The sequence below is a fragment of the Poecilia reticulata genome, linkage group LG7, assembly GCF_000633615.1.
Source record: "Poecilia reticulata strain Guanapo linkage group LG7, Guppy_female_1.0+MT, whole genome shotgun sequence".
NCBI lineage: Eukaryota > Metazoa > Chordata > Actinopteri > Cyprinodontiformes > Poeciliidae > Poecilia > Poecilia reticulata.
This window is the reverse complement of record NC_024337.1, coordinates 25,832,505-25,853,441: the sequence shown is the minus strand read 5'-3', so window position 1 is coordinate 25,853,441 and position 20,937 is coordinate 25,832,505. Positions and strand designations below refer to the sequence as shown.

Below are 20,937 nucleotides of genomic sequence, written 5' to 3'. Positions count from 1 at the left end.
AGGAAGGTGTGGTCCCCAACAACAAGGCAAAGAGTCTCACTAACAGTGTGAAAAGCCTCACTGCCGGTTACAAAAACACACTAGTTAGTGCAGTAAGAACGTTGTTACACACATTAATACACATGCATGTAGAGAAGCTGAGTCACACACATTGTTTTGCCAGTCATGCACGTGTTGGCAAACTTTGGTTTGTGTGTTTTGTTTCTGTCGTTTATCTTCTTGTTCAAGTTTTTGTTTTAAGTAGTTTAAAACTCTTTTTTTTGTTTTTGTCAAAATCTAACAAAAGTCTTGTAGTTAACTTGGTGTAAATTATATACCTAAGTCTTATACATGTTTATTATCAGTAGTAATTATTATTAGTAGTAATAATAATACTAATAATAATGAGAAAGCATGACATAGCCACACTTTCACCATACAAGGAGAGCAGAGACTCCCCTCCCTCCCCTCTCTGTCGAAGGCTCACCTCTGTGGTCATGTGATGCCTCCATGAGCTGCACCTGGCTAAAGGTGGACTGCTTTGTGCCTCACCGACTCTAATTTTACTCCCTCTGTCAGGTAGTTTGCCTGCTGACTTCACCATCTGCGAGTTAACTGGAATATTCTGTAATTTTCTTCCAACATGTCTATCAGTCGGAAAAACTGGTCGGCTCTGTCCAGGTAAGATTAACTCTGGCTTTTCTGTAAACGGGACAATGACACCTGTTGTTGTGAAGTGTCAGTGACACTTTACACACTTTCATTTTAATATAAACCTTTTGGCTTCACTATGAACTCGAAGACTGGATCTTTTCTACTAGATCATCTCGAGACAACTTTTTTTATTTTTTTAATGATTAATCATTTCCATGTTTTACTGTTTTAAGACTTTAGAAAATCCTTATTTGCATTTGAATTGCAGGAACTTGTCCCTCGTGGTGAGCTGTGCTTTGCTTTGTCACTTAAACTGAAGTTGTTGATAAATTTCCGTAGAGAACTGTGAAGCCTGAACAAGCAGAACAGGTTCTGTGTAACGGTTATTTCTACTATTATCTCCACTGTCCATGAAACCAAAACAGATAGATCGACTTTGACAGACAATTTCTCCATATGCTTTCAAACCAATTGTCTCTTTGTCTCTTAATCAATTTAATATTTGGCAACTATTTCTCTCCTGTGCATCCTCATTCAGCCTAGCTCGTCAGTGGACAATGGAGGATGAGGAGGAAGTGGAGAGAGAGAAGAGGAGGAGGGTGAAGAGCAGCAGCACGCCCAACCAAGATGGGGACTCCAGCCCCACATCCAGAACGCCACCAACAAGTGGAGGCACCTCTGGGACCGAATCTTCCACTGAGACATCTCAAGGCCTCAGCAGGTTGACTTGACACTGTTTTATTCATGAAAATATAGCTGAGCTGCACACAAAAAAAAGAAAAATATATATTTAAAGGGGTTCGGATCCCTTTCCCAATCTTAGGATTGATTTATTACATGGAATGACTAGGGTACTTAACGTTTGCCTTTCTGGATTGTTATCTGCATACTTTTAAAACACACAAACGCACATATAACGTATGAAAAGCTTCCAAGCACACTAGCAACTTAGTATCTGGAGTTCAAGCAGTCTTCAAAGAGAGAGACACGACTAATCAGCCCTTTGTCATAGAAACATGACCGGACAGAGAGCCTACAGATCTTTTCAGTGCTCTCTCTAGAAGCCCTCCAATAATAAAGGTGCGTGTGATGGTTTTTTTTCTCAGCGTTGAGCAGATACAGCTGGACTTTGTAGAGATGCTGCGGACGCGTGATGAAAAAAGGAGGATGAGGCAAGTGGAGGTGTTAAGGCGGCAGAAAGAGGAAGAGGAGGGTGATTCAAAGGAAGGCGGAGGAGAAGGAGGAGAAGAAGATGCAAGGGTGGTCCTTCTTGGGGAGTTGGATGAGGAGAAGGGCAATGTGTACAAACCACAACCGCCGACTAAAACGTCTTCTCACAGTCCCACCAGCAGCGGCAACAGCAGTACTAGAACTAGCAGTACAAAAACACAAGTAAGTAGAAAGACTTCTTGCTTTAAATTCAACCAAATTGGAAGACGTTCATGTGAATTAGTGTCTGTTTCTGCACCGTCTTTCACCATATGAGGGAACAGTGTGAATCTATGAGTGTCCTTCCCCTGAGTGTGTGTGTGGTAACAGTTTTTATGCAAAAGTCCACATACACTTATAGCCAGGTACATTTTTTATCATCCAGTGGTTATCTCTCAGCCAGAGAAAGTGGGTGGGGTTAACGCAGTGAACATTCTTCTGTTTCCCTGTCTTGAGTTGCACAAGAACATTACGTTGGCCAAACAAACACAGAAACAACAACTGTACACACGAGTTGGAAGTGTTTAATAAGGTGAACACCCAAAGAAAATACTTTATTAAGGATAAGTTTTTTTTAGCCAGGTAGCGACGAAGAGAATAATTATGTCGTTATGATGACCTCATACATAGTTTTGTTAATGTTTTCTTAATGTAGAATGTGAGGGATTACAGCATAAAGGTTAAGTAATAGGAAGTAAAGGAAGCAGCTAAGCCTTACTTGAGTTACATTTAAGTCCTAATAAAAAGAGATGGAAACACCTTCTACTGTTTCATTAAAAACAAAAACAAAAGGCATTGAATGCCGACAAAGCTACAACTATACTGTACTAAACTTAAACAGGAAATGACTAAACCGTGCACACGAGGTCTCGACCTCCAGCATCTGCTGCTTGGTGATCCTGTTCCAGTGATGTCAGGACCAGTGTCTTCGTCCTGTCATTCAGTTCACTCCCCCTCTAGCCATTGGCAGTGCTTGTTTAAATCAGACACTTTCTCAATTAGCTGGTGGTACACAGCACCTTACGCTTTAAAGATGGCTCCTTCCTCTTCTTTATATGGATATGTTTATGAAGCACTGCATCAGTAGCGGGTGTCTTACAAATGTACATCTTGGCTCTGATGGCTGAATGCCCTTGGTCAACCTTCTTCCTTTTATCATTGTGTCTCAGGGTGCTGGCCTTATATTACACATTACGAGGCGCTTCCTTGTCTTGATATGAATTACCTATATCTCTTCCTTTGGCCAGGCTATGATTGCAGCAGGTTATCTGATGATTGGCAGAGGGTTTGCAATGGTGACTTGGACTTTGCTCTTCCCTTTCAGCTCGGATTTTCAGAAGCTTTTATTTGGAGCATGAATGAAAGATTTGGTTGTTGCCGACTTCCTTACAGCCTTGTTTGCTGTATATCCTGGTTAGGTTGATCAGTGATTCGATGCATTGTTCTTTTTAGGCTTTTAGTTTAACGTTTGAGGTGATTTGTGATTGTTTCACTTTATCTCTGCAGCCTTGTGTTATCTCTCTTTTTCTGATAATCCAGCTGAGAGGGGTGAGATTAATGCCGAAGGGAGGATTTAATTAGATTCTAGAGCTAATAATCTGCCCTTCCCTCAATCTGCTGGTAAACTTCATAAATTCATAAGAAAATGAAAGCGGGCAAAATAGCAAGTTGACATATATTGGAAGTATAGAAGGACAGAATAAGCCAGGCAATACTTGAATTTTAAGATCTTCACTGTTTCTTTCTTTCTTTCTTTTTTTTTTTTTGCAGGAAGCACTTTTTTGTTGCGCTCATAAACAGTGTAGCTAAAATCTGGGACCCAAGTTATATGTTCTACTGTCAATTAAAATATTCATTCTGACTTCTGGGATGAACACTTTATATTATAGTTTTCTGTTGGACAAATGGTTGTTGTGAAATGTTTCCATTTGGACATCTGACAGATAACTCCTTAGTCAAATTAGTCAGAAATACACTTATGAAACCTTGACTCCCAGCTGTCCTATTTATACTTCACAAAGTTCTGACAACTACAATGCTGCAGTGTTGCCGGCATCTTACCCCACGCAGAGGGAAAGTTGTGTAAATCATTTCTTAAGTTCTACAGCAACAGAGCCTCAGCATGTTGGATACTGATCACTGTCTCAGGCCAACTGAGTGTCGCCTTTGTCTTATAATCTGGCTGCAGTTCATTGAGCTATTTTAAGACGAAGCTAGGTTGGTTGCATATGGTTGTAACAGTCTTCAAAAATGTTTTTGTTTTTGTGCATTTGAGTCAATTAGATCTGTAAAAGGTGTATAGTGTTAGTAGATCCACATTTATATCATGTGTAATGTTGGTGTTCCACATTTATATCACCTAGAATTGAATCTGACATTAAGGTGTAATTCATTTTATGCATAAACTGTGTTTTGGGGCAATGTGGAGCCAACGCTTTCAGTCAACTGACTTATGTTGGCCATAGTGCAAGAAAAAAAAAAGTTATACATAGTTTTTGTAGATAATTAAAATTTTCTTGGACATACAGCGTTTAAAATATGACTGTTGCAAAATGGTAAAATGCAAAAAGGGTTAGCGTTAAACATTGAATATACTGCCGTGCAGTTACTGGAATTGCAGTCTTTCTGTGATGCAGCTGACCATGCAAAACATCTCTAACACCTAGATAAGAGGTATTTAAAGTCATAATTTGAACCTTATCTGGTCTTACGCACACAGTCTTACAGTATTCCTGCAAATTAGGACATAACCATACTGTGTTATGTAATATAAGGTGTGTTTCAGGTACATATGTACTAAAAAAGCATTGAAAATGTGTCGATGTGCTCTGACTAATTATGTTTACTGTATTTTCTTTGTATTTGTTTGGTAGCATGAAAATGGAGAGTCATCCAGCAGAGAGCCTGCACCTAAACCCAAACCAGCCTCCAGCACAGCGCGCAAGTTTGTCAGGTTAATAATAACATTTGATATTTATTAACATGTAGCTATTAATGAGATATACATGTTTAATTAATGAATATTTAATAAACCTTGGTCTTGTATGCAATTTTGGTACTTTGCAATCATAAATTTCAATTCTGATAGAATTTGATGTTGTAGACCAAAACAAAGTAAGTCATAGTTGTAATAATAAAGGGCAAGAAAGTATGATTTTCAGCTTTAGCAAAAAAACAAAACAAAATAAAACATGATGCTTGTATTTTTACAGCCCCCTTAGCTCTAATATCGCTAAGACATTTTTGTGTGACTTATTGACTTCAGAGGTCAGCTGATGAGCTAGTAAATTCCACTTCTGAGTAAACTATTGAAGACTTTTACAGTAGCATTACAACGTGTTATGATGCACTATCTCAAGCTGTAAATATTTTAAAGAGCCATGTTCAGTCAATCAGCCAAAAATGGAAGGAAGATGAAAAAAGCATGCAGTAACTGCAAACTTGCCAACACATAGTCGTCCACCATTCAAGCCTGGCAGTGGGAGGATTATTCAAAGAATCAACATAAGAAAAAAGGCCACTGTTACTCGAGATGATCTGCACAGATCCACATCTCGGGAGGGACATTGTCTGCAAAAGGCAATTATTAATCATGCACTCCAGTAATCTCGTCTTTATGGAAGAGAGGAAGAAAATAAGTCTGTTTGTAAATTTTTTTTTTTTTTTAGTTTTATAAGATTAATTTTAAAGTTCCTCCGTGTTTCTGCTGTTGCAGCTCTGTGTCCATTTCCCTTGACAACGCTCCATCGGGCCGCACAACTCCCATGAGCCCTGGTTCTCCGTCAGCGCCTTTGTCCCCCCGGGATCCGTGCCCCTCACCCTGCCAGAGTACATCCTCCCATGCATCTCAAAGCCCCGTTCAGAATGGACATGAGCAGGAGGTAGTCCACTGTGCACACTCAAATATACAGACATACATAATTTACAGCTTTATCTCAACTTCCTGTTTTGCTTGTCAAATGAGAATTGCAAAGTGCTCACCAGGTGAAATGCTTTCTTTGTAGAGCAGCCTGACTTGATATGTACCGTATATTGGCATTCAGTTCGGTTTAATGTTATTTAAACCGAACTGAATTTAATTTAACTCACAGCCCACCAATTCTATTAAAGAAACAGCACCCCCTGCTGGTTGAAGAGTAAAAGTTTAGTCTTCCCCCCCAAACCCCCCAACAGTAGAATTACAGAGCTTGACCTGCAGAAAGTTAACAAATACACACATCTGCTGCTCATCTAAACTCTGACTAGAGGTAGAAAGAGGCTCATATGTGTTTTCGTTCAGGTCAGCTCCAACGGCTCTTCTTCCGCCACTGGAAAACTTGAACAGGCAGCCAAACCTGCCTTCATCAGACAGAGCTCCAGGACCTTATCTTTCAGGGTAAACACACAAACACACACTCACATGCACACACACACACATGCATGTATGAATGCATACGTTCTTCCCTTTAAATGCCAACATTGACCTCTGCCAATTTGACTGTTAATCTTACATCAGCTTGCTCGTCTATCGGCTCTGCAGAATTTGCTTGCGCAGCTCAAAGCTTTGGCCTCATGTTGATATCTAAAGCAATATTTACAAGCTGACTGCCTGCTTTGTTAAAAATCCAAGCACATCACAAGAGAGCAGATGAACGTGTAGAGCATTAGCATTCAGACATTCAGAGTAAGTGCTGCTGGACACACAGATCCTCACTCGGGCTTGTCTTAACGTAGATGATGAAAAAGAAGGAAGAGGAGAGCGCGCCGCTCCAGAGGAGGTTAGGATCCAACCCAGTCAGTATTGTTGCAATTTTTCATCTGTTTCTAGGTTTTTGATTGATGATTTGTTTGTTTTACCGTAGTGCCAGTGTCCGGATGGTCTCAAAGAAGTTTGAAGCAAAGACAGTAAGAGAACTTCATTTTGAAGCGATGAAACTAACCAACATTTTCATTCTATGTTAATCAGCTTAATGTGAAGGACCTAACTCTGCACACTTAACAGAGACACATCAGTGCCAGCTGAATGAAATGAAGTGGTGTCTTTGCTTATAATTCTTCAATGTATTTCCTGTTTGGGTTTGGACTAGGACCATAACGAAGATGAGGATAAGGGATCTTTCCAGAGAAAGTAAGTTTTTTTTTAAATTTCATAACTTTTTCTATATATTTCTAGTTATTTTTAACCATTGTAGCATTTGGTGAAGAAGTGGATTCGTCTGTTGTGTATGTTCAGCTCTAGGCAGAGGGTTTCGTCCAGATCCATCAAGGAGAAGATGGAGCGGCTTGCTCAGGCAGCACAGGTCAGACCCACCACCCTCACAGACTGACAGTAACACAAACACTCAGTTTCTGAGCTTTTTTCTTTTTTCTTCTAATTGTAGACTTGTAGTGCATTTGGAAAGATCAGCTAATATTTTGAACAGTTTCGGTGTTGCGGTTTTTGTCCATGTTGAAAAAGCGAAGCACAAAATCGTTCACAATGAAATATTGCCATGAACAGTTTGAGCTGCTGCGGATGATTCAGGCTGCAGCTTACAGCACTTGGTTTTGGACGATGACGTTGAAAACAACTTCTTTGAAACATGTCCAGCCATTTGTAGTCTGACAGAGACAAAGTCAGGATGGATGTGGAAAAGCCCATGAACTGGATTCACTGCTGTTCAGGTTTCTGTGCATGGGTGAAATGAGCATAGATTCTATCATTTGTGTTAATCTAAAGATATACAGCGGTATTAAACTTGTTACTTATTTTTAAGTATAGGAAGTACTGGACAAGTCCTTTTGTGATTTTTGTGTGTCATTTCTGCTGATTCAAAGCCCTGGTTCATTAACGCAGTCAGAGGCTCACACTAAACCATATTCTGTAGGAGATTCCTTCCTATTAAATGTGGGTTTTCCTTCCCACTGTGATCATATCCATGCCAAGTATGAAGGCTTCTTGAGAAGTCCCAGCATGATGCTATCAACTGGTGCTACATTCAGAATTAGTCCCTCAGTATAACCAGCTGCGTTTCCTTAAATAGATAACTTTTCACTGTTTGGGACAATAAAGTGAACTTCATTGTGCTATACATTACAAAACACACCGACTCATTTTGGTAATTTACACAAACCTATCAAAACTTGCCTTAATGGGTTTGTGAGCCTTTGAGCGGTAACACGTTATTTGACGATGTGTGCATTAAGCTGACATGTCACTGTCATGAAGGTGAAGGAGTCTTCATGAATATTTACGACTGTTGTCATGAAGTGTCATTCAGTAAATAATGACAATTATAATGCAACGTCGCATTAAAACTTGTATTAAAAGTACATTAAAAGTGTCTCATTATTTACTGACTGTGTCATGTCACACCCCGTCAAATAAAGTGTTACCTCAGTGATTATATGTCTGTGTCTCATTACTTTTACTCGCACCTTAGGTTAAAATAGGACAGATTTTAAATCTTTTAGAACAGAGGCCTCTTGACTCTCAGCGTCTACTTAGTTGTCTACTACGAATAGCTATTAATATTTCTGTTGTTTATTTATTTTTCTGTTTTTTTTTTTTTTGTTTTTTGTTTTTACTACTTGTTTGCCTCCAGAAATCTGATGTGCCACGCTCCCCGGATGTGACCCAGAGGACCCTGTTCCTGCTGGAAGAAGTCTCAAGGAAAAGAGGCTTGTTTGAGAAGGATCAGCAGGCACAGAGCCCCACCAGCCCTGGAGTTTCCAGAAGTGTACATTCATTTATCTTTTTTTACTATACAATTCCTCAATTTTTTTGTCATATCTGCTCATGCAAAAAAAATTTAAAATAAACAAATAAATTATATTTTATGTTTGTTTTTTATCAGGAATTTAGAAGCTTCACATCAGGAATGTCAGATCGCATCAACACCTGGCTCAATAAGACTAGTCAGCCAGGGTCTCCACTCAGCCTTGTAAGTGTGTCACTTTATTCATACAGTCTCTGAAGTGAAACAAAGTGAAATGTATATGTATGCCCTCTGTGAAAGCCAGAGGGCAGCAGCACTCTAGAGTCAGGTTGTAGCGTCTAGTTTCTGCTGCTCCGGTTCTGGTTTTCAGGTTTATTCTGAGAAACAGCAGGAGGTTTGAACCAAATCAAAAATAGAGCTCAGATTACAACAGCCACTGCTTCTGGGTGTTACACTCCTTTCTGTGTCAACTACCAAAGCTTTTTGAGTGGCTCTGTTGTTAAAGGGATGCTGTCATTCCTTAATAGACACATATGAAGCTCTATATAAAAAACTAAGAAAAGAAGAAAATATTTTTTCAAGAAATATTCAAATATTGGTGTCCAGTCTCGCATTTTACTTAACCTGGCAATAAAACTATTTATTTGCACCTTGAATAAAAATGTAACCTTGTGTTGCTCTTTAAACTTCAAACTTTTTTTTTAGGAGATTTCCCATTAAAATTAAACACATGTAGTCACTTTCTGATTGTACGTGAATCATGGGACAACGTTTTATGATTTGACATTAGGCATTTCTTTTTGCAGGTTATGGTCTGCTTTCAGAGAGAATCTCTTTTTAATGGTTTTCACTCTTGGATGTTTAAGTGGAAGGATTGTTTTATCTTCCCTTTTCTTTCTTTACTGACTTGAATAGAAGAGTATAGAATATCCAGCAGTAGAGAAATCCAGGTGAATGACTCTTAAGCTGCTGCCATCTTACTTCTGAAACGCTTTAAAAAAAAAAAATCTTACTTGAATTCCTCAAAAAAAAAGTTTAAATTCATATCGATATGACTGAATGTGTGAAAATACACAAGGTGTCCTAATCTCTACACACCTCTGTGCACGAAATTGTATGCTTCTTTTATTTTCTGTCTGTATGAACATTCATCCACCGTCTCTTTGTAGGACCTGAGAAATGTGGACATCAGCAGCAAGAGGAGCCTCTTTGAGAGCCGAGGGGAGGAAAGTGCCTCAAAAATCAGTTCTGGAAAACACCAGAAGTGAATGGTAATTACTTAAACTGCCTCCTGGCCTCAAAAGAATTAAACACTAAATTGTCATACCAACTTACAAGCAGGGTTACAATATGAATTTCTTCAAAAGTCTGACTGAATGTTTGTTTTTACAGGGGAGACGAAGTCTCGGATGTCAACGGCTGATCTTTTGGCTTCTTTATTTTATTTTATTTTTTTCACTGCTGAAGCACACAAGAGGGAGAAATAAAACGGCCTCGCCTACAAGGATCCTTCTTTTCCGCTTATTAGGCTTTTACCTTACACTTTGCATCGCTTTTTTTGTGTACGACTTGTTTTGCATTCTAAAAATAAGATGAATATGCTTGACTGACTTGTAATGAGCAAAGATATAAGTCGAAAGCAAATGTGGCGACATGAGAGCATCACCACTTGTTGAAATTTCGCAGCTGTTTGCCTTTTAATCCGTTTTTCAAGCACTTTAAACTGGGGTAGGTCTTCAGGCTAATGATGTTTATTGAATCCAGAAGTTGTAATTTAAAGAATTTCGTCTTATCTTATATTTGGACTTGTGGACCAATTCTGCCTGTCTAAGAAATAAAATGTTTTCCTACAGCAAGTGTCTGCTGCTGTGTCCTTCGACTTGAACAAAAACAGACGCCTGTATCTGGAAAGACGTGGAATGTAGATAAGCGCTGAATGCCTGTGTGCTTTGTTAGTGGCAGGGCGCTATTTAAACTTAAGTGTGTGTGCGTGTGCATGCGTGCATGTGTGTGTGTGTGTGTGTGTGTGTGAGAGAGAGTTGGAGAGTGTGTGCAGATATGGTTTTATCTGGTCTGTTTTGGCACGTTAAAGCCACAGCCGGTGCTCCCAGAAGCCTTTTTTGGAGCCACAGGACGAGTATGTGCTATCTACAAAGTTATTAATAACACAACCGGGGCGTCCTAAAACTTCTTCCCCTCATTATAGTCCTCTGTCTCACCCTCCGTGACACTCAGCACTCAGTAAAGGTTAGGAGCTGCACCTTGAGCTTCCTTTTTCATCTTATTGCCTGCTCAGGTAAGACTGCCGTAAAGCAGAGTGAAAAGGTTTTGGTTTTTTTGTGTTTTTTTTTCCCTCCTGGCCTCATGACCTTCGGGTGAATTAACCGAATCTGCATTTTGATGTTCAGGTTCACCTGAACGTGCCCGACCATGTCGGACAACGAGGAAGTGGTGGAGGAGTACGAGTAGGTTGAAGCCTGTTCTCTGTTGTGTCTGGAATTACTTCAGAGCCAAACCGAACACGTCTCCCCGGCTGCACCCACACGACTTAGCGTCTCAAACGCAGAGGGTTTTTTTTGTTGTCATTACAGCTAAAAGTTTCTGAAGTGATGATGGATTGTCACCCGTCCTGTAAAAAGTTAACTTTGTTTGTTTTTCCGCAGGCAGGTGGAAGGTAAGAACTCATGAATCACGAGGCACAATGATGTTCCAGAAAGATCGGCTCTGCTGTCTAAACAGAACAGACGTTGTGCAGAGCAATGTTTTCTTAAACTAATCCTGCAGGCCTATTGTATCAGCCTACTGTTAGTGTATTTCACATTTAACCTACTGTAAATCTTCACATTAGCGCATGTCTTAAAAGGTCAGAGGACGACCCGCTTTGTCTGTGCACTAAAACTTACAGCTTTACTCTCACTGCTATGGTTAATTTTATTTTAAGTGTCTTTATGTTGCACAATGAATGTGTTTTACTTTTTGACTCACTAATAGCATCAGTGGCACTATTCCAAGTAGAGTAGTTGCACTATATATAATTGCATTGCTCTGTGTTTATCGTTCTCCTTCGCTGTCTGTCAAATTTTCTCAACCTCATTATTTGTAAGAAGAAGAAGAAGAACAAGAAGAAGAAGAAGAAGAGGAGGCCGTTGAAGGTATTTCCAGCTTTTGAGTCATGGCACTGACGAGTGTTGATGCTAAACTTTTTTTGCTGAATACTTTGTGTATGTTTCTAAAGGGGGCGAAACTGTTACCAGGGCAACAAGTGGAATGAAAACATCGTTATTCCTGAGAAACATTGTTTCTGTTTTACATTACATCTATTACAAAGGTTTAAAACAACACTAAGTTATTTATGTTAGGCTGCCAATGAGTCACACTGCTCATCTTTATTTTAAAGTGACACTGATCAATGAACCTCTCAGCTTCAGGCAGATCTCTTTAATTTGTTTATTTTTTATTGTATTTATTTATTACTTTGACTACTTTGTCACTGATAGCATTTTGCAGTGGGTTTAATAATGATGAGAGTGAAAAGACCAGAGGGCAAAATCAAGTTTTTAAACTTAAAATAAATAAATAATAGTAAGAAGAAGAAGAAGAAGAAGAAGAGGAGGAGGAGATAGGAAGTAATTCAAAGCTTTTCGGCCTCAAACACTTATAATTCAAATAAAAGCTAAATAATCAAAATATCAGTGGCAATATGTGAAAAGCTCTGGTGCTAATGGAATTATTTCCACCAAAGTGCTTAAATGACAAAGTGATAGTGTCGTCATGCAGCTGCCAAATAATTCGTTCCAAACAGTGACACGGAGATATAAGCTGCTTCATGCATGCACCAAAAACCAACGTTTGACAGATTCTGCCTGGGCCGCAGTGTGGGATAAAATCACGCAGCTGCTCGGCGAGGTGTTGGGAACCTGAGGTGCCTGCACAAGCATGGCAGCGGCACGGGTTCAGGACCACACATGCCAAAATGATTCCTGGCATTAGGTGTGGGGAGCAGCAGGGTCACCACTGAGTGATTCAGTGAACCTAGACAGACAAGCTCTGTGTCCTCGTGGCACAGCGGTATGAGTCAGTTGGGCACCAAATTTTCATTTATTGTCTGCAGACTGGGTGTGGTGCCCTAACCACAGACAATGCACTACCTTTACCCATCGGTTTAATCTTCGGTGCCATACCTGTCATCGCCTTTTACCATATGCAGCATCATCATCATGTGCAACTGGTTTTTTCCCCTGAAGTAACCGTGAAGGAAGGCTCCAGATGTTCACACAGTTATAACTAGACTTGTGTTTTCCACTTCAGGGGAGCAAGAAATAGAAGCGGAGGAGGCGGAGGAAGGTACTACTGTGAGCACAATATCTAGACAAACTTCCTTGACTGAAAGCAAATATTGAAATGGCTGGTCAAGGTCAAGTAGGATCAGTTTATGGGAAAGAATTTACTAAAATGTAAATAAAATGTATGTCTAAGATTAAAGAGAAACATAGATTATCTAAGATGATCCTACTTTCTAATATCCCACTATTCAATTGATGTAATCAGAAAAGTAAAAGTTGCATTTATAAATAAATGAAAATTGTATATTATACTGCTGTGAGCCAATAAATATTGGATCTGATTTGCTCAAGGTTTAAAGGCGATCATGGCTGAAACCAGATATTTTGTATACAATATATAAATAGGACCTTATTTTCCCTCTCTGTCTGAAATTAAACCTGACCAAAGAGTTCCTGTTTCTGGTCAATTTAGGATTAACAGAATTATTTATTGTTGCTAAATGTCTAAAAAATTGAGAAGAATTTTTTTTTTCTTTAGATAGATTTCTCTTGGTATTTGGTAGAATTGCCACCGACGTCAACAATGTCGCCTTATTTCACCTCTGCCTACATATTTTGTTACACACAGAGATGAGGGCTCCAAACAATTATTGTCCTTAAGTCACTTTTCAACTAATGCTGATTCCCATACTTCATATTTAAGAAGAGTTTTCCAGCTCACAAGCTTCACAGTTTTTTCTTTCTCTCTCCAAATGCTAAATGCAATAATGGTCAATATGGCCAAACAAACAGCTTGTGTTTGGCCATGAGACCACAGGAATAATCAAATTTAAGACTTTCAGTGGATAACTCCACTTCTTCACCAGCAGGTTTTACAAGACGTTCTCCTTTAGTGCCACAGTTCACTCCAAACCATTGGATCTGTCTCTTTCCCAAAGAGTAGAGTGGCTGGAATTTCCCTGGTGTTCATGTTTGGGCGTAATAGTTTGAAAAGATAAACATGCCCTGGAAATTCCATCCATGCATCCATTTTCTTGCACCCTTTTTCCCTCAGTGGGGTCGGGAGGTGTGCTGGTGCCCATCTCCAGCCAACGTTTCGGGCGAGAGGCGGGGTACACCCTGGACAGGTCGCCAGTCTGTCGCAGGGCAACACAGAGACACACAGGACACACAACCATGCACACACACACTCACACCTAGGGGCAATTTGGAGAGGCCAATTAACCTGACAGTCATGTTTTTGGACTGTGGGAGGAAACCGGAGTACCCGGAGAAAACCCACGCATGCACAGGGAGAACATGTAAACTCCATGCAGAAAAACCCCAGGCCGGGAATTGAACCCAGAACCTTCTTGCTGCAAGGCAACAGCTCTACCAACTGCGCCACTGTGCAGCCCTGCCCTGGAAATTGTACCCAAAAAATGAACCAGACTTTTGACAGTGCACAGTTTTAATTCTGATATTTGTACATTTCTGAATTTCAAGAAAGTAATGAAACTTGTGGCATTTTAAAAAAATTGGAAAAAAAAATTCTAATCCTACCTTAGAAAAATAATCAATCATTAGTGATGAAAAGAAATTATGTAAATACCTGGTTTCGACTGTACACACGTCCAAAATACAAGCAACAAATGGGAAACATATTTTGCCAGCCTGTAACAGATTTAGAAATGGTATTTAAATTTAAATCATCTTTTCTCTAAAGGAGAAGAGTTTTATGATCTCTTCTGATGTCATTTCATCCTGTCTTGATCACCAAGGTCATCTGAGAAGCTGCAAAACGATAGTTCAAACGAGGCAACGCCTCAGTAGCACATCCTACCGCTGTAAAAAAAAAAAAAAAAAAGTTTTTCACCGGCATAACATTGCAACTCTCTCGGTGTGCCAACAGATGCGGTGCAAGAGGGAGATAAACCTGCAGAGGAGGGCGATGAAGAACAAGGTGAACGCCTCTTTTATTGGTATTTCTAAGGATTGTTTCTGCTCGTGATGGACCAAGCAGCAGGTCGTTTCTCTGCTGTATTTGTATTTAATGGACCGTCTTAAGTGATGAGGAGTATTCACCACCAATCGCCACAACGGGCGGGACGATAACCTCGGTGCGCAACATTCTGCAGGTTTCTCGAGAAGTCACATGGACGTGTTTACTTAGCCAAACCAGACACGGCCACGGCAGTGTCATCTACAGGCCTCCCTCCCCTCCCAGCCCCAAGGCTCTTGAACATTAGTCATATTCGCACATTTGCCATTTATCTATCACTCATGTCTGTCTTACGGTGAAAGCAGAGGCGTGATACGGAAAATGTGCCTCATCTTTGTCTGATCTGCACCTGAATGTTAAAAAAAAAAACTTCCTATGAGGCTTCTGCATGTGTCATGTGAGAATATGTTTAGTTTGGCTGCCAATGATTATTCAACGTGCCACAGGCGAATAACCAAGTTAGTCATTTTAATCAAAATTAACACGTCAGAAAAACCACCTGGTCACCAAGAATTAAGAGCCAAAAACTTTTCAATCTCTACTGTTTTATGATTAACAGTCTAATAGATGACAAGTCAACAAAATCTTTAAAACTACTAGGCCTGCAGTGTTAAAAAAAAAACTGTGACAAAAAGACTATTTGAAAACGTCTTTAGTTCCTTTCAGATACATAAACAACATTTGAGATGTGGCATTTTGATTTGACAGGTCATCTATTAAGAGGTCGCAGTCCTTTGTCTGGCAAGATACCAGCACTTATCAAGACCTGCCTTTCTGAAGAAACACCCAGAGCTTAATTAAAGAATGTGGCTGATGATGGAAACCTTCCCTTTTGGCAGCACAGAGAATGAACCCAGTACTTGAGTTTATCAGTGCTCTGTCCTGTGTCTTTTCCTGGTTCTTAACTTTGAGCCTCAGTTATTCCAAAAACATTTCTCGCCCGTTTGACTTTTGTAGCCACAATATCTCAGTTATCCGTTTCAATTTGGTTTCAGGTGAAGGGGAGGCAGAGGAAGAAGGAGGTATCGCCAACGATACACACTAATAATGGCACACATCGCACTTTTTCTGTTTTTGTTGCTGTTTTGGCTGTATTGAAGCTTTGTTTTAATCACGCCAGAGTTAATTTCCTGCTAAATTAAGCAGGAAATGAACTCTAAGGTTACAAAAAGACGTCTTTGTTGAGACTTGGTTGGACTTACTGGCATGTTTTGGTATGCTCTTGGCGAATGAGTGTGTCAGGTTCTGTCTGTGTGTGCGTGTGTGTGTATGCGTGTGCATGTGTGTGGCCTGGTTTAGCTCATCTCTGTAATCTCTTCTCTCTGTTTGTTTTCCAACTCCACAGAAGAGGAGGCCAAACCAAAATTCAAGTAAGTAACACTAATAGATGAGCACACATGTTTGTGCTCAGCTATTACCATACGTGCTATCTCTGTACCAGAGATGTTTTCTTAGTTATCAGTGAGAGAAATGCAGCTCAGTTAAAATGAAGAGTTTGGCACACAAAAAAAATCACAAAACATACTCGCAGTTTTAAGTTCAAGTTTAGCACAGATGTTTTCCAAGAAATTATAAATCACTTCATGCTTCCTTCTGCTGACAAGCTCTATTGAGATGCTAATTACATTTTGAAGCAGGACTTGGTACCTGCCAGTGCCCACACTGCAGAGATGCATCAGTACATTCCTTTATAATTATGATGTCAATGACATGCATTGGCCACCAACCGGATCTGACCTGACCTGACTTGACCTGACCTGAACCACATGGAAAACCAACAGAGTACTGTCAAGATGAAGACGAGAAACATCAGAACAACAATGCAGACAAACTGAAGCGACCTGGACTTTCTGATCAGCAGAGTCATCGTTAGGCTGAATCCATGCCACTCTGCACTGGTGCAGTAATTCATGCTAAAGAAGCCCAGTCCAGATATTGGATGAATAACATATTCTGCAAAGAACATGGGTAAAGTTTACAGCAGCCAGGCATTGATGCATAATATTTTTATTATTGATCTGAAGTTTTATTTGAATTTTCAGTGGGTTTTTTCCCCTTATTATTAGCTGCAAGTCTTATTCAATTTAGCAGAAAATAGTGCTTCAGACGCATCTTGTAGTGTTTACACAAGTTTTTTTCTGACTTTTTAGACCATTTATTATGCCCAACCTTATCCCTCCCAAGATCCCAGATGGGGAGAGGGTGGATTTTGACGTAAGTAACACACGTCTGGTTTCAGATTATCGATCGAAAGCACTGCTTTTATTTGTTATTTTGCTGTAAATTTCCTTTTCGATGCACCTTTAATCGTTCTGAATGCGTGCTTCCGCAGGACATACACCGTAAAAGGATGGAGAAAGACCTGATGGAGCTCCAGACTTTGATTGAGGTTCACTTTGAAAGCAGGAAGAAGGAAGAAGAGGAGCTCATTAGTCTCAAAGAACGGATTGTGCGTGCCCTAATTACGCTTTGGTAGAAGATGAACCAATTAAACCACGCAGCAATAATGGCAAAGTGCTATAATCTGTTTCAGGAGAAACGGCGCTCTGAGCGCGCGGAGCAGCATAGGATACGCAGTGAGCGAGACAAAGAACGTCAGAAGCGACTTGAGGTTGACATGTGTTGCTGCCGCTTGCAAAGCTACTAACGTGTACTAATTTTTATTGCCGATTATTTTACTCGTTGGTTGTACGTTTTTGTCTTCCAGGAAGAGAGGGCTCGTAAGGAGGAGGAAGAGGCAAAGAAGCGAGCAGAGGACGACGCAAAGAAGAAAAAAACCTTGACCAGCCTCCACTTTGGAGGCTACATGCAGAAGCTGGTAACAAAATAAGGATGATTCAAAAATAAATGTCTAAGTCAAATATCAACGCATCCACAAAGCGTTTCGTTTTCCCAGAACGAGAAGCGAAGCGGTAAAAGGCAGACAGAGAGGGAGAAGAAAAAGAAGATTTTGAGTGAAAGACGTAAATCTTTGGATCTCGACAACTTGAGTCAGGAAAAGCTCAAGTAGGTGGAGAGAGATATTTTGCTGCATAAACTGAACGTCTCGTCTCATTTCTTTAAGTACTAAAAGATAATTGTGAAACCTCACTTCCCAGGGAGAAGGCCAAGGAGTTATGGGAGTGGATGTATGAGCTGGAGGCAGAGAAGTTTGACCTGCAGTACCAATTCACCAGGCAGAAATATGAGGTGCCTGCAAGTGTGCATCAGTTTGCAGCATTTCTACATCAAGTAAAACAAAACCCACAGTAACATTTGCCCTTTTTTTTTCTTCTTTGTTCCAGATAAACGTGCTGAGAAACCGTGTGAGCGACCATCAGAAAACGTGAGAATCCGTTTCTCCTTTAAACCAATAAACACGCTGTCCTCATGTTAAGCCTCCAAGAGCCATTCGAAATGAGCGTCAGTTCACATACTTGCTGCAGGAGAGTCTATTTTGACTCTGTAAATGAGACCTAAGCCACCAAACATCATTGATGCCAGAAAAACCAACATGCACATCACCCTGATCAGCCCATCCTATTGGTAACATATGGAGAGGAAAGCATCATAATGTCGGAATGGTTTTTAATTTCAGTAATGACAGTGAAAATGGTCGGAAACACTTGCAACCTAGCATTGACTCGGAGGGTCGGAATAAACATGTAAAGTTTTCCATCTGATTCACAGTCATCGCCTACTTCCTACTTTGTTTTGAATTGTAACATAAAATACAAATAAGCTACACTGAAGTTTATAGATGAAGTTTGGGGAAAATGTGAAGAAGCTTGAGGGGTTTTGCACAGCATTGAAGTAGCTTGAGAAGCATGATTGGGTGGGAAAGACGACTTTTCGCTTTCCTCTTCAACGCCCCATGCAGACAAATGAACTCAACCTGAATCCTTAACCTCATGAGCTGTTTTTTTTTTTTTTTTTTTTGTGGTTTTCATAGATCCAAGAGAACAAAGAGAGGCCTTAGAAAATAGATGACCTGCTATCCAGACTAAGCACCTAAACCAAGACCTGCCGTTCTCGCCACACCCAAGTTACACCTTCCTCCTCGACGGGACACTTTCTAGTGTATTGCATAATACCATATATTCGTTTATTTTTCACCAATTACATTCTTGGAACAGTGAATAATGTGTAGGTGTAAATAAAACCTTATTTTAAAAACCAGCTTTGAGCATTTGTTTTTCTTCCCCAGGACAAGTGACTGCAGGTGCATGTTTTCATTTAATGGCACAAAAATAAGTGCCCCAAGACGAAAGTGACTAATATCGTAGGAGCCAAGAGCAAAGTCGGGAACGGACAATCTCCCTGCTCTGAGACAGGCTCGGACACGAGCGACACTGATGCACCTTGGAATGACGCCCAGACATCCACCCTGCACGCTGCTCTCTCCCCTCCACCGTACACAGTTGAAAGAGAATGAATCATCCTCATATGCATTTCCTTAATCTGGGTGGGAAAGTGCTTCTGGAAGAAGCAAGCTCCTCCTCCAACAACATTTCAAACTATCAAATGTGTCAAAATGATTTTTTTGTACATCAGCTGCACTGTATTAATTACAGCAGGTTTTTGCCCTTAAGAATCTGAAACTAAAAACGAAATAGAATAAAATCGTTACGCGCACAGAAAACATAAATTGCACTAGATTATTTGTACGTGTACGTTTAAAAATGAGTAAATCGTGCAGACGAAAACTATTTTTGAAAACAACAAAACAAAGTCTCCCGTTTGTCTGTCACAGTTGCTCTCTTAGTCAAGAGAAAGACACGCACAAACCACAGGAACTCTACTGGAATGAGAGCCTGGTGCTTAATTAGTTGAAGATATCAACCAATAAATCTGAAAACAGACACCAAACTCTAAACACGCACCACAAATACGGTTGTGCAGTCATTTCATTTGTAAATACTGCAGAAGTTATGTCCCGAAGAAACAGACAACCTTGACGTTCTTCGCTTGCATAGCTGTTTATTTTTGCATGTAAAGTAACAACAAAGCTCCTCATAAAATGTAACATACACAATTCTCAAAAAAAAAAAAAAAAAAAAAAAAACATTCCAAACAATACTGAAGGTGATTGAGCCAAAAGGCAGAGGAACCTTAAGACAGCCAAGTATAAAAATGTCCAATGTCTTTCACTTTAAGGTTGATAGAGAATCCTAACAGCTGCCAACCACCTTAACGAATAGCTGAGATGTCCTTTGCTGTTTGTTACACAATCTGCACCAACAGGAAACATGTTTGTTTTCTTTTTTTTATTTTATTTGAAGAAATAGACAGTAGCTCTGTGATAAAACAGATACCATGCAAAGACCCCATAACGCTGTTAGGTTACAAGAGAGAGAGAGAAAACATGATACGAGTTGGACAAAAAAAAAAAAAACTAAATTAACCATCTCTGTGTCTTCCTCCTGCCTGACGATTTGAGCTCAACTCATAATTCATTATGCTTACATAAAAGGGAACAGCCTTTTTTTTGTTTCCAGCTCTGCAATTAGCTAAATTACATAAAAGAACACTTAAGAGAGTGTCGCCAACATCCCACATCGCTGGCTCCACCTGCCATAAGGCAGTGGCTGACAGGCCTGACTCTTTGCTGCTGCACAAAACTCCTTTGAATGCATGACCTGCTCATGCCATCGCTCATGCTACCACGTTGCCTCCATTTTTTCTGGTTTCTCATAAAAATTCAAGTCAATGTTGAAAAAACACAAACCTATGTCAGAAATACAAATTATACAATATGCACATTCAATGACAGGGCAATGAAAACAGAAGAATCCCCCTCCCCTCCCAGTACTGCACATCTTAAGAAACCTAGAAGTATCCAATGAAGACCACTGATATATAACTGTAGTGAAGTTGCTGCCTGGTGTAAAGCATAAAAATCAGAAAATCAGAAGTGGCATATTTATCACTTTTAAAAAAATTGATCCACAAAAACCAAAAATTAAAAAGAAGCTTGCAAATGACATGAATGTGTCAAGAGAAGTCACACTCCCAGTTAGTAGCCACACAATGCCAGTTTGTCCAAACCCACTTCCATTTCAAACCTGGGAGAAAATTATGGGTTTTTTGTTCTGAAAATGTATGATTGTTTTGGGCCTGATGAGCTGAATCTTATGTACGTTATAGATCATCTAGTGCAAAGAGACTTTAAAGA

General features: G+C 39.9%; 2 protein-coding genes across 6 annotated transcripts; both read left to right on the top strand.

Annotated features, from left to right (window-relative positions):
• The first annotated feature begins 496 nt into the window (after positions 1-496).
• On the top strand, positions 497-10,371 carry lad1 (ladinin). The gene is made up of 14 exons (XM_008413786.2): positions 497-660; positions 1,172-1,354; positions 1,740-2,025; positions 4,716-4,795; positions 5,558-5,723; positions 6,122-6,217; positions 6,556-6,599; positions 6,684-6,726; positions 6,909-6,949; positions 7,055-7,121; positions 8,406-8,540; positions 8,658-8,744; positions 9,689-9,790; positions 9,912-10,371. Exons 1-13 carry the CDS (start codon positions 623-625, stop codon positions 9,785-9,787), a joined length of 1,365 nt encoding a protein of 454 aa, XP_008412008.1. The 5' UTR covers positions 497-622; the 3' UTR covers positions 9,788-9,790; positions 9,912-10,371.
• A 276-nt stretch (positions 10,372-10,647) lies between these two features.
• Positions 10,648-20,157, top strand: tnnt2a (troponin T type 2a (cardiac)). Of its 5 annotated transcripts, none has more exons than XM_017305736.1 (16): positions 10,648-10,815; positions 10,928-10,984; positions 11,183-11,193; positions 11,627-11,671; positions 12,828-12,863; positions 14,694-14,744; positions 15,779-15,805; positions 16,129-16,153; positions 16,934-16,997; positions 17,116-17,232; positions 17,317-17,394; positions 17,491-17,601; positions 17,680-17,789; positions 17,882-17,972; positions 18,068-18,108; positions 18,715-20,157. In XM_017305736.1, the coding sequence occupies exons 2-16, from the start codon at positions 10,950-10,952 to the stop codon at positions 18,746-18,748; spliced, it is 876 nt and encodes a 291-aa protein (XP_017161225.1). In that variant the 5' UTR covers positions 10,648-10,815; positions 10,928-10,949; the 3' UTR covers positions 18,749-20,157. The 5 variants fall into 5 exon arrangements, with proteins under 5 accessions (XP_017161225.1, XP_017161224.1, XP_017161226.1 ...); XM_017305735.1 differs by having other exon boundaries at positions 11,624-11,671; XM_017305737.1 differs by lacking the exon at positions 15,779-15,805 and having other exon boundaries at positions 11,624-11,671.
• The last annotated feature ends 780 nt before the right edge of the window (positions 20,158-20,937 follow it).